The 17,554-nt window shown below is 40.8% G+C and overlaps 6 protein-coding genes across 6 annotated transcripts; all 6 read right to left on the bottom strand.

The window, feature by feature from the left end:
- Positions 1–1,240: 1,240 nt before the first annotated feature.
- On the bottom strand, positions 1,241–2,599 carry TM35_000251330 (putative isocitrate dehydrogenase; the record flags this gene model as incomplete). Its single annotated transcript, XM_029027724.1, has 1 exon — positions 1,241–2,599. The coding sequence occupies one exon, from the start codon at positions 2,597–2,599 to the stop codon at positions 1,241–1,243; it is 1,359 nt and encodes a 452-aa protein (XP_028880903.1).
- Positions 2,600–3,409: 810 nt separating this feature from the next.
- Positions 3,410–9,304, bottom strand: TM35_000251320 (putative dispersed gene family protein 1 (DGF-1); the record flags this gene model as incomplete). Its single annotated transcript, XM_029027723.1, has 1 exon — positions 3,410–9,304. The coding sequence occupies one exon, from the start codon at positions 9,302–9,304 to the stop codon at positions 3,410–3,412; it is 5,895 nt and encodes a 1,964-aa protein (XP_028880902.1).
- Positions 9,305–9,719: 415 nt separating this feature from the next.
- Positions 9,720–12,446, bottom strand: TM35_000251310 (uncharacterized protein; the record flags this gene model as incomplete). Its single annotated transcript, XM_029027722.1, has 1 exon — positions 9,720–12,446. The coding sequence occupies one exon, from the start codon at positions 12,444–12,446 to the stop codon at positions 9,720–9,722; it is 2,727 nt and encodes a 908-aa protein (XP_028880901.1).
- Positions 12,447–13,919: 1,473 nt separating this feature from the next.
- TM35_000251300 (uncharacterized protein) lies at positions 13,920–14,933 on the bottom strand (the record flags this gene model as incomplete). The annotated part of the gene is made up of 1 exon (XM_029027721.1): positions 13,920–14,933. One exon carries the CDS (start codon positions 14,931–14,933, stop codon positions 13,920–13,922), a length of 1,014 nt encoding a protein of 337 aa, XP_028880900.1.
- A 487-nt stretch (positions 14,934–15,420) lies between these two features.
- On the bottom strand, positions 15,421–15,831 carry TM35_000251290 (uncharacterized protein; the record flags this gene model as incomplete). Its single annotated transcript, XM_029027720.1, has 1 exon — positions 15,421–15,831. The coding sequence occupies one exon, from the start codon at positions 15,829–15,831 to the stop codon at positions 15,421–15,423; it is 411 nt and encodes a 136-aa protein (XP_028880899.1).
- A 326-nt stretch (positions 15,832–16,157) lies between these two features.
- TM35_000251280 (uncharacterized protein) lies at positions 16,158–16,934 on the bottom strand (the record flags this gene model as incomplete). The annotated part of the gene is made up of 1 exon (XM_029027719.1): positions 16,158–16,934. One exon carries the CDS (start codon positions 16,932–16,934, stop codon positions 16,158–16,160), a length of 777 nt encoding a protein of 258 aa, XP_028880898.1.
- Positions 16,935–17,554: the final 620 nt, after the last annotated feature.

Here is a 17,554-nt window from a genome sequence, read left to right as displayed (position 1 = left end):
CAAAACACGCAAATGGAATCCAATAATAATAATAATAATAATAATAATAACAAAAACTAAACTAAAAAAAAAAGGAGAATCGCCTACCAAACTACATCTTTTTTTTTCGGCTTCTGTTGCTTTACTCTTTTTTTTCCCCCTGCGGCTCCCCTCTTTTATTTCCTTCTCTCTTCAGACTACCGATAGTATTGTAGTTGGCCGATACGCTCAGGAAAAAACAAACAAACAAAAAACAAAAGCGAGAAACACATATAGTCACCGCACATAAACACAATATACGCACAACATAGAGAGAAAAAAAAAGAGAGAATATATATATATATATATTCATTTATGAGATTATAAACAAACAGAGAGAGAGAGAGGTTAAGTAAGATGGGAGTAGAGGACATGTGTGATGTCAACAACAACAATAGTAGAAATGGAATGCTTGGCAAAAAAAAAAGTGAGAGAAAAAGAAAAAAAACGTCAATGGAAGAAACGCATTCCCTTTTTTTTTCTCTCTTTCTCTCTATCCTTACATACCATCTCAACATCAGAGACTCCTCAGAAAATACCCTTTTCCATCATTTTCTCTTTTTTTCTTTCTTACTTTCTCTTTATCCAGAACGTTCATTCATTAGATAAGAGAAATATATACACACACACACAGAAACAGACAAAACAAATGAAAAAAAAACAAGAAATCTTTTTCTTTCTCTGTCATTCTCTCCTTTCCATTTCTCACATCTTCTCTCTATTTTATACAATCATCATTCTCTTTTTCTTCATCTCAATGGTAACACTGCGTCCCTTCTTGATATTCCTGAGCATTACTTACTTGGTGGTGCAGAACTATTTACACTACTACTTCCTGTTTCCACAGGACGAGCAAAACAAAACAACAAAAAAAAAAAAAAGAAACAAAATAACATTTATCACACATCGCAGCAACGTTTGCTTTAAACAATACACAACTTTCTCTCTTTTTTTTTCTTTTTTATCTTTTCTGTTTTTTTTTTCTTCTTCGTTGGTTTGGCCATACTAGTTTATCTTATTCATTCATTGTTTCTTTTTTTTTTGTCCCTTTCATCGTTTTCATGCAATTAATTGATAATAATATATACGTATATATATATGGGCAATATGTGAATACTACGTGTGTCTTTCCTCCCTTCCTCCCTCCCTCCCAACTACACACAGATAGACACTGCGAGTGCGAGAGACACTCGTATTTTATTATTATTTTTTTTTTTTTTGTTTACGCCTTCAGAGTGCGTGCGAGTTCATCCGCGACGCTGTCGAGAAATCCCTCTGTTGTCTCGTAATGCTCCCGCTGCAAATTCTGCCCATGCACGCAGAGTGCGAGATCTTTCGTCATGTGCCCCGCCTCGACTGTCCGCACCACTGCGCGCTCCAAGGTGGCGCTGAAGTCCAGCAGCGCCGTGTTCGCGTCGAGTTTCCCGCGGTGGGCGAGTCCGCGGGTCCACGCGAAGATGGAGGCGATGGAGTTTGTGCTCGTTTCTTTTCCTTTTTGGTGCTCGCGGTAGTGGCGGGTGACGGTGCCGTGGGCGGCCTCCGCCTCAATGGTGCGGCCGCCCGGGCAGAGAAGAACGGAAGTCATGAGGCCCAGCGATCCAAATCCCTGCGCAACAATGTCACTCTGCACATCGCCGTCGTAGTTCTTGCAGGCCCACACAAATCCACCAGTGCCTTTCAGGGTTTGGGCGACTTGATCATCAATGAGACGATGGGCATAGGTGAGTTTAAGCTGTTCAAACTGTGGTTGATACTTGGTCTCATATAGACGCTGGAAGGTGTCAAGGAAGAGTCCATCATACTTCTTTAGAATGGTGTTTTTAGTGGTGAGAATCAACGGGTATTTTCGCATAATTGCATACTCAAAACAACTCGTGGCAAATGCCTCTACACTTTCACGGGTATTGTACATTGCAAGTCCCACACCTTCGCCTTTAAATTCATATACTTCCAACACCGTTGGGGGACCACCAGCGGTTGGTGTATGCACAAGTTCCAATTTACCAGGGGGAAATACCGCATCTGTTGCCTTGTATTGATCACCAAAGGCATGTCGACCAACAATGATAGGATTTTCCCATTGTGGAACCACACGTGGGATATTCTTAATAATAATGGGTTCACGAAATACAGTACCACCGAGAATATTACGAATAGTTCCATTAGGGCTTTTCCACATCTTCTTAAGATTAAATTCCTTCACACGAGCCTCATCTGGGGTAATAGTGGCACACTTAATTCCCACATTATAACGAAGAATAGCTTCCGCTGCCTGTTCCGTAATCTTATCATTGGTGGCATCACGACTGGTGATGCTAAGATCATAGTATTCAATAGGAACATCCACATAAGGAAGAATGAGTTTCTCCTTGATGAGAGCCCAAATAATACGTGTCATCTCATCACCGTCCATATCCACCACTTTACCCGTAACTTTAATACGTTCCAAAGAAGGACGTGTTGTACTCATATTCCTTCTGGTTGTCATGCATGTGAATGGTAATGATGATGAGGCTGCCGCTGCCGCTGCTGTGGCGACGAGAGCATTGGAAGGTGTGGCACGTACTAGACGACGGAACATATTCCTGTTTCTTTTTTTTTTATTTTCTTGTTCTTTCTTCCTTCTTCTTTTAGTTCGGTTTTCTATTCAGCGCACAGAGGCTCGTAACGTATGTGAGTGTTTTTTTTTTTTTTTCTGTTTTCGGTCCTATTGCTGTTCTTTGAGTATCTTGTGAGTGTACGCTGTATATACCGCGATATCACCCCTGTTAATATTTCTTATAACCGATAAGAAAAGCAAAGAAGGGTTAAGTGAAGAGAAAGTAGGCGTAGAGAATTCATGTAAAGCATATGAGAATATATATATATATATATATAGAAAGACATAAAAAAAAAAAAAACAATAGAGAATGAGAGAATGAGTAAGCGAGATATATATGCGAAACAAACGCGTCAAATAACACACACAATATATTTCCAGAAGAAAAAAAAAACCTGATATAAGATCAAATCCACTCGTGTTGCGTAGTGGAGGCACAGCAAGAAAAAAAAAAAAAAAAAACACATGAAAAAAATTGAACAGGATGTCTCAACACAAGTGCAAGTAGAAGAATACAAAAAAAAAGATCAAAAAGAAAAAAAAGTTCCATTTATACATGGTAAATGACGCGTAAGAGAAGGAGAAAGGGAGAGAGAAGAAAAAAAAAGAAGACATATATATATATATATATATATATATATATATATATATATATATATATATATAACAAATAAACCAAAATTGTACAAGTACTACATGTATTCTTCTCTCAAGAAAAAAAAAAAAAAAGAGATACATCCTTTACTTTCTCTCTGCTTCTCGTTGACTCATACAATTGCTTGAACAGTGAATTCACTGTGATTTACCTTGTTGTACATCTGATGGCTGTTGTGGTTTTTGGGATTGTTGTGGTTGTGATTGTGGTTGTTGGGACTGTCGTGGTTGTCGTGGTTGTTGTGTTTGGGATTGGGATTGTCGTGGTCTGCGCATCACTGGGCTGATGGAGCGGCCCACAACGCCGAGACCCCAATTCGCCATGGACATCTGCAGTTGGGCGTTGAGTCGCTGGGCGGCCAAAGCGGCGGGGGATGTGAACACATCCACATGAGCCAACATACGCCGCACAAAGGGATTCCCCATACTCTGCTCCAGTCCACTTCTCCCCCTCCGTCGTCTCAGTGTGCTCTCCACTCCCGCTGCCGCCGCGTACTCTGTTTGGGTTTGGGCTGGCAAGAAAAGCACCGCGTCGCTGTGGGCCGGTTGGGCGCCGCGCAGCATTGGGAAGATGTGATCGCCGGGCACGCCGTAGACCCACGTGGTGTATGCGGAGACTCCTCCCCGCGGCGGTGTGGGGCGGTGGGTGTTGTCGTGAGAGCCGTTGGGCCCGCCGGCCGGTGGGAGAGTCGCGGCGGCGACGGGAATGGCGAAGGTGGGGTGAACAGTGGGGTCCAGCGCGAGACGGTGACCGCCGCGTTCACGGGCCACAGCGAGTCGATACGCCAAGACACGAGCGGCGAGTTCTTCCGGTGTAAATGGCGTTCGTTCCACTGCGGCTGCTGCACTCGCCGTCATTCGAGGCTTAGGTGGGGGAGGCTCAGATGAGATGTACACACGCCTTCCAATATCATCCTCATCGTCTTCATCATCTTCTTCGTCCTGATCTTCTTTTGATGGTTGTGCCTTTGGTGGTGGTTGTGGTCCGTATCTTGGTATAGGTAGTGGTCGTGGGGATCCGTCTGGATTTAGATAGTCCGCGATGCTATTACCACGTTGGAGTTGTATTTGTTGAAGTTGTTGGAGTTGGGCGCGGCTGAGACCGCGTGGTAATACAGGTGGAAGTCCATCTCCATCCATGTTTTCTTCTGCCAGTGCGAGGAGGTCTTCATTCAACCTGAGATAAGCCAATCGTTTAGAGACTTCTGCGGATACATCGCCGTGTACATCTGCACCGAATACGGTTTGTCCTGGTAGATGTCGTCGGCGTAGAATGGCGTGTCGTTTGTTTGGAGGAACTGTACAGCGGTAAATAGAAGGGGAAAGTACACGTCGCAGTGAAGTGTAATCACCGCCTTTAGCATTATCATCATCAGAGGAATCCTTATCGTCATCGGTTGTGCTATTAATATTACTACTAGTAGTACTACAATTATTCATTCTTAATCTCTCAGATTCTGCCATTTTTCTCCTCCTTGCCTGCAGCATTTCTCTTTTGCGTTGACGTAAGTTTGCCATCAATTCATCCAAGTGATATTGTCGCTGTTGACTAACATTCGCTAATGCTTTACGTACACGATCTTGGGAATCAGTGGTATCTTCATTTGGTATATTCTCAGCTTCTCCTTCCATAAGAAGATCAAGGATTCGTTGTGGAATCTCACCCACATCTACTGTCTCATTGCTTAGAAGTCTCGCAACTTCCTCATCTGTGAGTGCATCATCATCATCACCATAAAGGATATCATTATATGAACTATGCTTCTTCTTATATTTGCCACTGCGGTGATGAAGAAGGTCTGAAAGGGAGGTGTCCCGTTGACTATTCTTCTTCCTCTTACCATCACCACCACTACTACTACTACTACTATCCTCATCCTCTTCATCATCCGTATCATTATATTCATCATCAGGAGAATGTCGATGTCGACGTGCGTGTCGGTGTTTACTCATGGGATATTTCTCTGCATATTGGGTGAGTTGTAGTATTAAACGAGCAAGAAGTGAGGTATCAATAGCCATTAAAAATCGAGCATTCACTTCTCCTTCTTTCTTCTTTTCACCAGACATTTCCTTTGCAATTTGTTCCTCAAGTTCTCTCGTCTCATACTGTAGTATCGGTTGTAATACTGGATGAAATTCACTCAGAGTATTAAGAAGTTGCACAAGTGTTTGATGATGACTTAGATAGAGTGAATCAAGAGAATTTGAGTTCTGATCATCATTATCATTATAATGACTAACTTTTTTCGCTTTATTAATGCCCGTATTACTTAACGCCATGAGTTCTTCTTCAATCTTTTGCTGATGTTCTTTTTTCATGGGATAAAGTTCTTGTAGTGCCGCACGACAAAGCATCACGGCTGGAGTTGCATGTACTGAACTTGCACAAGAAGCAATATCTATTAAAGGTTTATGTTCTTCTTCTTTTTCTTCTTCTTGTTGTTGTTTCTGATGTTGAACACTTAAAGTAGGATGACGTTGATGATCATGAGGATGAAAGGATTCCTTTGATGTTGCTGTATTGGATTCATTAATAGATGCCTCACTATCGGTTATATCTATACCCGTTGCCGCCCCTTCACTAGTACTCTGTGGAAATAACACACTCTCTACAGTCTCTGTGGAGGCTTGAGTTGTGATCTCCGCCTGTATTTGTCGTTCCATCTCTTCTTCTACTGAATATAAACGAACTACCGCCTGTGCGTAGGATTCACAGTTTTCACCGCTTGCAAGAAATTTCTCAGCAACAGCAAGTGTAGCTTTATGTTCTTCTTGTAGTTTTTCTATGGATTTATTATTACCAACACTAGTACTAATACTGCCGCTAATGTTACCAATAATCGTATTATTATTAATAATACTATTATTATTATTATTATTATTATTACTACTACTACTATTGTTGGTATCCTCAGTGTAACCAAATAGAGTTGGATCATTTTCCACACCCAGTGATTTGTTAATATCCATCAGTTTTCGTACATGCGTTGCATACACTTGACCTACTTTACGAGCCTCTTCACGGGCTTCTTCTGCAGTAACATCATCACTACGTTCTACAGCGGCACGTACCTTTCCAAATAATTGATCCAATCGTTGCATAAGGGCATTTGCACTCTTAGTGGTGATCATTTTTTGAATCTTCATATTTTCTTCATTCTTCTTTTCGTTTTCATTGCTTGTCGCTGCTGTAGTATTACTGTACCGTTTACCCACCTGCACATCTCCTTTTTTCTTCCCATTCGCACCTCCCTTTACTTCTGAAGTAGTATTAGTAGTAGTAGTAGTAGTAGTAGTAGTAGTAGTAGTAGTAGTATTAGTCTTACTACTGTTCTTGGTTTTACTTCCACTCGTATTTGTACTATTTACAGTTGCAGGACCTTGTGTTTCCTCAGAGACTGTTGACATCCCATCTCCACTTGCTATTCCCTGTTTCTTGCCTTTATTATTATTATTATTCTTTTTCTTACTCTCATTGCTTTTATTCTCCACCGTCGTAGCAGCCGTACTAGCCACACTAGCAACAACACTCGGTGCATACTTTTTCTTCTTTCGCTTCCCACCGCCGCCCTTCGCCGCTTTCTTCTGTCCCTTTTCTAATCGCATCACCTCCTCAAGTTGAACAATACGACGTTTCTGCAATGCAATCATACTCACCGCGTCTGCCAGTCGCTCCTCCAGGCGGGAATTTCTCTCTGAAAGGCGACCAAACTCCCAATTACTTCTTCTCGATGAAGCACGGCTGTCATCTTGTTGTTGGAAACAACGCTGTTTTAAAAGGGCAATCTCACTTCGTAATCCCGCAATCACAGAGTCGGCCACTCCTGCGAAATTAGCGTTCTGCGTATCCCCGTCGACTGCAGCGGAATTATTATCTCCATGAGTTCCCACATCTTGTTGTTGTTGTTGTGTAAAAGTGGCTTCAAACAACTCGGTGGGTCGTGTGGAGTCATCTGTGTCTATGGATCCATATGAACCTTGTAAAGTGAGTAAACCCGAAAGGCCTCGTCTTCCAATACTTCCATTAAATCTATTATTTAATTGATCTTGTTGTTGTTGGCGTCTGTATGATGGTCGTCGTTGCACAGATTCGTACCCTGCGAGTTTCTCTGCTGCCTCCAGTAATCGTTGTTTTAATACAAATATCTGCTGTTCTTTGCTAAGTGAGACATGTTGATTAAATCCATCATCGTACTTACCAGAGAGAGATAAGAAGGAGGCACGTGTACTACCAAATCTGTGATTATGCTGGCCTTGTTGATTTGGTTGTTGTTGTTGTTGCTGTTGTTGTGTATTTGGTGTTTCCTCTCTTGTTTGTGCAACTTCTTCTCGCAGAAAAGCAAGAATACGTTCATTTCGCTCAAGTTCCGATACCAATCGTGCAATTTCACGTTGACATGCCGCTATAGCCGCCGATTGCACTTCATCTGCCTCATCCACAAGTACATCTTCATAGACTTCATTCTCCATATCGTTTTCATCATTCATCATACCTTTGCGATAATCTGATCCTGTATAGTTTCCATTGAAATTAACTTTACGACGCACAGCACGTTTTACAGTTTGTGCAGGTCGCATGATTCCAGCCAAAGTATCTCTCGCTACGGAGAGGGATGCCAATTGTTGTTGTTGTTCCTGTTCACCACCAGCAGTCATACGTACACCATGCATATTCATTGGGGATGGAGGTGCTAAACAAGCAAGACGTGGAGAAAGTGCAACCCCAACACCTTCATATTTATATCCAATACTTTCATCAAAGACATAACGTTGATCTGCACGACCACGACGACTTTGCATTCGTGAAGATAAAGAAGAGGGAGTGGGGGATGGTCTCCCTTGTTGTTGTTGTTGAAGTGTCAGTGTCTCATTAAGGTTTGCACTCCCATTTTCAGCATTACTCCTAGTATCCATATCATCATAGGTATCATCTAATAATATATTGTTGTAATTACGGTTACCACTACCCATATCATTCTGCTCAAGCAATAGGTGTCGTACACTACGGTAATTGCCTACAGCCGCCTTACGACGCACATCATTACGCCATCGTGCTGTGGCGGACATAAATAATTCTGTACAGAAGTTTACCACTTTGTGATCAAAGCAGCGACGCAACACCAAATCACATCCAAACCCATATGCTTCCTCTAAGGAGGCACTATGTTGCGGTAATACTAACATACCAGAAGTACGATTGGTGTAACTGTCATAAAGGAGTAATACAATAATAAGATTCAGTCCATATTCACGGTCAAAGAAGCGAAGGTGATCTACAATATCACTGAATGGTTCATGTGTGAAAGTATCCACAATAACGAGACGTGCTAACATATCAGATGGTGGAGCTTTCTGCAATGCACCGTCTAGATCTGCACTACAGACAGATGAACAAGGACTTGGAGGATCACACTCTGTTGTCTTTGTTGTTGATGGAACTATCGTGGAGGTTACCCCGGATGTACGGGATGCTGCAGGTCCACCTTTTTGATCTGCCAACTGCTCTCGCTCTTGTTGGGATTGTTGTTCCGCAGCCGAGAGATTTGTTGTTACTGTAGTGGTGATGGAATGCGATGGAAATGTCTTTCGTGTTTCCGATGTTGTTTCCTCTACTTTACGCCCCACGACGTATCCACCCTTCTGGGCTCTTGTAATTTGTTCCTGCAGAATGGCGGTTGCCTGTGTGAGGGTTTGGGCCTCCGAGACCTTCCATCTATGCATGGCGAGTTGAGAGGCCATCACAGCCATTGTGAGTACATTGCCAGAGACCAGAAGGGCATGAGAACTTTCACTTCGCTGTGGGATTTTCCGCTGCATGGCAACAAAGGCATCCAATTGCATAATACGTCCTTCACGGGAACTTATATTATGCATAAGTACTTCCGCAATAGCATCATTTTCTAAAAGTCTTTCGTATTCCTGATCTCGATCTAATGCCGTACGTCTCTTCTTTTGATCTTGTTGTTGTTGTTGTAATAGTAAATGTTCTCGTTCGAGTGTGGGTTCCTCCGTCATCAGGGTAGCACTCATTGTATTTGCTTCTTCTTATTCTTCTTACCTCACTAAGAAATGACTGCTAGAGGTGAAGAACACTACACCACATTACAGATAAGAGAGAATCAATAATAATAATAATAATAATAAAAAGGAGAAAGATAATAGAAAAAAAAAAAACAAAAACAAAAAACAAAAATAGAAAAGAAAAGGGCACAATAAAAAGAAAAAAAACAAAAGTTAAAGATACTCAAACAAATAAATAATATAAATATAAAGGATCCTCATACCACAAAGACAACGTCACCATTAAGAGTATCAATAGATACAGCAAAATAAAAATGCCGTTTTTTTTTTCTTTTCTCTCTCTCTCTCTCTCTCTCCATCTCTCCACTTCATTGGGTATATTTCATCATCCCTTATTATTATTTTTTTTTTACTTTACGTTTATTTATTGCTGCTCACACGCTGGAGGTGTTGAAAGCTTGACGCCAGAGATTCCCTCCTTTCTTCCTGCCGCTGCAGCAGTGCTACTACTATTATTATTATTATTAGTAGTAGTAGTAGTAGTAGTAGTAGTAGTAGTAGTAGTAGATGTTGTTGTTGCTACTTCTCCAGCAAGCCATGAGGCTGATGGCCCCTGAGCCTTATCATCCTTTACAAAAGCAAAGCAGACACCACGGGGCTGCTCAGACGTTGTTGTTGTTGTTATTGTATCTAAAGATCTCAATGCATCTTTTGTACCGGCGGCAAGAACAAGCACAAGACTGTTGTGCGGTGCCGCTTCAACGATCTGCAGAACACGACGATTCGTCTCCTCCACACGCAATAATTGTTGTTCCTCCCAAGATGCCTCATCCTCCTCTTTTTTTTCCTTTTCTTCTTCTTCTTCCTTCTTTTCCTCATCTTGTTTCTCTTCTTCCTGTTCTTCTTCTTCTTCTCTTCGCCGCACCACGTTCTGTGTGAGTTGTACCCAAGTTAGTGCGTATGTGTCTGGCAATCCATCTACAGCCTGTTGCCGTGCGGCCCGCCGCTGCTGTAGAGATCGCACGGCTTTGCGTACGGCGTCATTATCACTACGCACGGGCACGGCGTTGATGCGATGTCCATTGTGGGCATCCGCATTGCGTGGGAGAAGATCACGAATCACACAGGCATCATCAAATATATTTAACGTCACCGTAGGCGATGAAGAAGATGAGGATGAGGATGAACACATCATCCCAGTCGTCTCTTCCGTTTCTATTGTTGTTTCTGTTGTTTCTGTTGGCATTCCGGCCTGTTCCATGAGTTGAAGAACACTCACCTGCGCGCGGATGCCGAATTGCGGGCCGTGTTGAAGTTTAAGATACACCAACTCTGCACTCACACAGGCATCCTCCGCACTGTCGTGGGCACCTTGTTGAATGCGTCTCTGCAAATACCGCAGAGCGAGAAAACGAAGAGAGTTTTTAAACGGCAAACCAGCCGGATGTGGGAAGAGATGTGCAGAGTCTAAAATATAACAGTTGGGAAGCATTTTACACGCCTTAAAGTCATTCTCCAAACTGTGTCCAACGACAAAAGTAGTGGTGTTGATAAATCGCTTGAGTTCTCGTTGACAATCCTGCAGGGTAGTTTCCACATTGGCTAACATCTCAGCATCTACACCACTATATCGAGTAACGTAATCCACCACCGGCTCTGCGGGTTTGACGAGTGTATCTAATACTACGGTAGCCGCACGTACATCCACTAACGTTAAACGCGCTAATGCACTCACTCGATTGGCTATCAGTACCATTTCACAGTCTAACGCATATACACGTGGTAGGTGATTCTCATTCTTTTCATCACTCACATCATCACTATTATTATTATTGCTATTATTAGGAATAGTAGTTGTAGTTGTAGTTGTCTCCTCTTCAAAGCAACTCCACTCTGATCCCTCACCACCAACCTCATTCTTTTTTTTTTCTCCTCCTCCTTCTCCTTCTTCTTCTGGTACATCCACGACAAATGCGAGACTCTTCAGTAATGCCTTATCCTTTTCCAATGTTAACGCATACTGCAATAGTGTATCTCGATCTTCCCACAGGGATGGATGTCCCTCTGCAGGCGGTAATGGCACCTGCACCGCCTCCACAGGTGAAGATGGCATCACAGTTGCAAAGGACGGTGTTGGTGTAATGACGACATCATCTGTTGGAGTTGTCCCTGTTGGAGAACCGTGAATGGTTAAGGCACGTTTAAAGAGACCACCCACTCCACTTGAATCCGCTGTTGCTACGGTGCTTTTATTTTCATCCACACGATCCTCTCTTATTAACTCCATGGTCTCTCCATGATCACGGCGTTTATTATTATTATTATTATTATTATTATTATTATTATTATTGGGATTCATTGTTCTTGGTGCATCATTACGCCAGAAAATATTATGTTCTAATGTATTTCTCTTATCTGTGATCAACATGGGTGCAAACTGCACTCCACACTCCCGTCGTGCCCAACAGTTCTGTGTGCGTATTGGACTTAACATTGATCGTCCAATAGACTCAGCCCACCTTCCTGCCTCTGACACTCTCACAAGATTATTATTATCATTATTATTATTATTATTATTATTATTATTATTATTATTCTCCCCTTCCTCCTCTTGTCGAATCTTTTTCTTTGGAGGAAGTCGTGTATCGTTTGTTTCTGCTATTGTGATGAGATTTGCCTCACCTGTACTGCATCGCATCATATCATCATGTGTCCATCCATTCACATACACCACCACCACATCACGCAGTCGTGATCGGTTTCGCAGAAAGAACACACGCGGCCCTTCCACTAACGGCACCGCACACGGCACTGTCCACAACAGCAAAGAGGCAATATCACGTGGGAAGAGTACACCACCAGTGCGTTTACGATCCGCCTCTAATTGAAAGAGAATCTCTACAACTGAGAACTGCTCCGCCACAGCAGCCGCTAAAGTATCCTTGAGCTTCATCTCATTGTTGTCATTGTGATCATTACTGTTATTTGTTGGTGGAAGTACTAGTTCACATGCGGGATTCTCAGCAGTGTGTGTTGTTGTTGTTGTTGTTGTCTTTGGTGAATTGGCGCCTGCGGGATGATCGCGTACTTTCACCGCCGGTGATGACTCCGCAGATGACTCACGTCCGCGTTTACCACGCTCTGTCATCATATCTACTCGTTTGTGTTTAGCCGTTTTTTTTGTTTTGTACGCGGTATGCGTATTGTTTCCGCGTTTTACTCGTCGTCTTGCCGTTGTTGTTGTTGTTGTTGTTTTTACTGAAAATGAGTCTATGTCTGTTTCTTGTTTTCTTTTTTTCTTTTCTTCCTTTCCTTTCTCTGTTCCGTAATAGTTTATGTACGCCGTTGTTCTCTTTCCACCTCCTTTATCGCACGGATGCTGGGAAAGGATTACTCCTTACATTATCATGTGAACAGTAGACCCCAGTAAGCAATTAAGTAAAGAAGAGAAGGAAGAGAAATAAGAGATGTGAAACAACAACAACAACAGTGATAGTAACAGTGAGAGCAAATATTAGCAACCATTTCAAAATATGATGTGAAAAAAAAAATACTAGTATAAACATATACACATACATACAAATATATATATATATATATATTCCTTTTCAGAAGTACTGTAGTTCTCTATACCAATTTGTCATATGGACAACACACAAACACACAGACAGACACCTACATATACAAATAAACACATACTCATCCTGAGAGAAATAAATTAATAAACAAATAAATAACCCTTTTTCTTTGCTCATATTATATATTATATATTATATATATATATATATATATATATATACTTTTCTCTTCTGTGCACATTTCATTCCTAATTTCTCGTGAAAACTCCATCAATGGGAATACCGATAGATAGACAAAGATAAAGAAATGGGAGCCTCCCAAAATGCATTCTACCCACAGAGAAAGAGAGAGAGAGGAGCTACAATACTTCACCAGCTCAAAGGCCATAATAAAATAAGAAAAACAAAACGAAAAAAAAAAAGAATTAAACATAAATAAAGGAATAGAAACAAAATACAAAAATAAAATAAAATAGAAAAAAACACGATTGATTAAGTTCGTGAACACCATGTTCATATCACTCAACATTTCTTCTTCTCTCTGAGACTCAGAGAGCACTACACCATTGAAGAAATGAGAAAAAAAAAAAAAAAACGAAAACTCTCCCCTCACTCCCCACCCCACCAAAAAAAAAAAAAAAAAATACATATCGTTTAATAGAGAATAAAAACAATATGTAAAACCATTCTATTCATTCACAAAACACCAAATACTCTGTGAACATATTTAAAGAAAAGAAAAACACAAACACACACACACAGAAATAAATATTAATATTGTTTAACTCAGAGCCATTTATATACGTATGAATAACACACATTGGGTGATATCTCAGTGTGATGCTGGATCTTGATTCCTCTACACATCCACATCGATCATATCACTCCATTCTCTACAAACCTCCTCTTTTCTTTTTCTCTCTTTCTTTCCATTATACACTGTAATATGACCACTGTATATGAGAAAGAAGAAAAAAAAAGAAAGTAATATATATATATATATATATATATATATATATATCTTTTGTTTTCCCCCCTTTCTCTCATTACTTCTGTTGAGGGGGCTTCGCGGCGGGTGTACGAAGTGGATTAGTTCCTTCCTTCCGTTTCCGTACGGCACTGTTCACTGGGGCATCTTTCATCAACTTCCGCCGACGCTCTTCGTAGAGTCGAGTCTCCTCCGCGACACTTCCCTTCTTCATGGACTTTCTTCGCTTCGCTTTGGATTTACGCCGCCGTGCTTCCATAAGTCTCTGTTCTCTCATTTTATCGGAATTACTTCTGGCAACAGGACGAGCCCCTGTTTTTGTATTTGCCGCCTTTGTGTTTGCAAAGGCATTTGGATTTTTCTGTCCTGGATGCAGCAGCATGGGAGCCGCACTGACCCACATATTATATAAATAACGTTGCTCCAAGTATGGGATAAACACAGCCAAGAGAAGGGCCCCAACAAACCATCCAATATTCGAAATCACAATATACCAAGAGGAATCAGGGAGTAAATAAAATCCCATATATTCATCCCGATAACGTACGGGAAGTGAAGGACCTGAGGCATCCTCCAGTACATCCATTAATGTATACGATATACCAGTGAAACTACTATTAAAAGTATAGGCGATGGTATTATTTTGGGCCATATCCGCTAGTAATTGCTGTGCAGCCCAGCCAGGTACACGTACAGTGGCTAGAATAATAATAACAAAATAATTTCCCTCTATTACATCTTTTGTTTCTTTTTCTTCTTTTGGATCAACTGCAAAGCTGTCATCCTTTAATTGTAAAAATGTAATCGATTTATCAGATTCACCAAGTCCAAGGGCTTTACTGAGAACAGAAACGATATCCTCACCAGAGAGTGGTGGACGTTCATATTTGCTGACACTACTGTTGATGATATCGCTTTGTAGCCACAGTTCCATGTTAATAGAATCATTAACAGTGTAAAGACAATTGGGAAGAATAAAATCCCCAAAACACACACATGTACACTGCGGCACCTCTTGCATAACTGCCCCATTATTGCAGTTGCATGCAGGGGCCTTTGCCTCTACCATCATAGTGTGAAGAGGAAAGGTGAAAAAGAATAATATTAATAGTGATAACAGTAATGGCTGCGATAAGAACAAAGAGGGACATGTTGAATGAGAAGAAAATGGACGACGTTGTGTCATTGTAGATACTACTACTTCTAGTACTAGTACTACGAAAAGATTATTTCTTATCAATCAAAGGATGAAAGAATAGTTCATGCAAAGAAGAATGAAGGAGAACCAAAATGAAAATAAAGGGGAAATGGATAATGGATAATAGAAAAGAAAACAAGGGAAATCTAAAGTAACGACAAAAAGAAAAAAAAAAATAATAATAAACACGAGATGAAATGAAATACTATTAAGAAAATTCAAGTAGATATCTACTCCACTTTTACACAGAAACACGCCTTTCTTTATTTCTTCCCCACTCCCTCCACTTCGCTCACACTAAACTCTACTCCCAATACTCTCACCAAATGATTAAAAAAAAAAAGAAAGAAAAAACACAAAATTACGCCATGCCGCCTGTTGTGGACACTTCCGCAGAGTTTTTCGTGAAAGGTGCGGCAAACAGATTGAGTACACCCAATGCAATCATATACACTCCCACCACCCAACCTCCAACCTGCTGCCCCAACAACAACCCGCCCATGAAAACATACATAAAGGCACGACCAACATGAGAGAGCATAAAGCGTGAGAAACGCACCAAGTGTCGGTGCTGCATGAGATTTAATTCAGCTGCAGGGATTAGAACAGCAAAGAGTGTGATGTACACATATGCAATGTACATACGTACACTGTTGATATCATGTGGTTGAAACCACATTAACAGGAATAGCGCAAAACTACCACTACCAAATGCACCCAATACACCTAATATTTGCAGTCCACGCCCAACATACTCTGCCATTCCAGTCATTTTGGAATGTAGAGATTCCTTCTATCTAATCAACACAGAGAGGCACGAAAATTCCTGTGAAATTGCTTACTGCTGCAAAAAGAAAAAAAAAAAAAAGATTATTGTTGGAAGGGGGAAAGATATTTCATCACAGCATCATACCTTCCATACAAATAAACATACCGACACACAAAAAGACACAAAAACAATTTAAAGAAAGGAAAATAAAAGAAATAAAACATAATATCTCACTGTCAAAAATATCAATATTTCCATTGCGGTAATGGAGAAGGAATGTCTATGAAACCGTAGTCAGCAAAATTATATATTTGATTCTCATTATCATTTCAAGATGATGACTTTGTCCCTTCATCACCTTCTCCGATAAGTTTTTCCCATGCTGAGACCGTACCTTTGACCTTTTCCACTAAAGGTTTATGTCGATCCACTTCACGACGTTCCAATACTTTACTCACACTATCCCCTATCAACTGTTCAACTTTTGCTGGTTTCACTACTCCACTTAAAAGCTGATTCTGCTGTCGTTTACTTTTCTTAAACATATTATACTGATCATTTAGAAATGCGGCAATGCGAGCCTCACGTTTGCTGATACCACGAAAGGAAGGGGAATAAAGATACACCGTTATGTGAGTTTCATTCCACACCACATGAGGGTATTTATCACTACCATAACAAAAAGCCCAAAAACGTCCCATAAACAAGTACGCATCACGAAATTCAGAGAAAACAAATTCTCGCTTTAACGCCTCTTCTCCGGTAAATATAGTTAACGGCGATGGACCCTCTTCCATCTCCTTTGATGTACTACTTCTAGCCACAGATTCATCCACTGGCACCCATCCTTTTACACTTTTCAAAAAATCCTCCAGTTCATCATCCCGCATTCGTCGTTCATGACGAGCATAAGAGCCTCCATGCTGGGGATTAGAGTTGTGAAATACGTTAAACCCATAGTCACCTTTCCCTCGATACGAAACTAGCAAGGAACGAGAGAACAATTCTCTATAGGGAATAAAAGATGGAAGGAAGCAATGACGAAGCATGCGAAACTGACGACGATAATAAACTACATCACCTCTAGGGATGACTAAAGGTGGCATCGGTTACTCTACAAATATCGAACACTCCAAGGTACAAGAAATGATGAAAAATTAGAGAACTTTTTTGACACGCCACACATCCAAACCCAAATTCCTACTACAATAACAACAGAAAATAGAAACGTTCTCTGTATGCTGTTTGTGGTATAACCTCCTACACAGAGAAATACAGGAATCTGTCTATACCTTAATTATTATTATTATTTTTGCTTAAAAGAAAAAAAAAAGGGATAAGGAAGTCATTATTTCTTCTAACAAAGTATTGCTTTTGTTGGCCAAAATATATCAAAATCAACCACCACTAAGCAATAACGAAAAGAAGGTGCTAAAAGCGTCTTTAAACATGACTTCAGCACAGGACAATGAGGAAAGCCCTGGATGGACCTTCAAAAGCTTACCACACTTTACGACGAAACCCTAAAGTAATAGATAAAAGAAAAACATCATACCGTGTCATTCTTTTACTAAACACACATAGGGCTAGAACAATCTCTCTCGCAAAATCTCAAACAGAAAAATAAAAAAAAAATCGACAGAAAATCATGTATCCCACAACCTCTTTCCGTCTAACAGAATTTAGACATCGAAATCAACACACACGAAAAAAAGGAAAAAAAAAA

Source organism: Trypanosoma theileri (genome assembly GCF_002087225.1).
Source record: "Trypanosoma theileri isolate Edinburgh chromosome Unknown TM35_Tth_25_V1, whole genome shotgun sequence".
Lineage (NCBI taxonomy): Eukaryota > Euglenozoa > Kinetoplastea > Trypanosomatida > Trypanosomatidae > Trypanosoma > Trypanosoma theileri.
This window is presented reverse-complemented; position numbering and strand designations above follow the sequence as displayed.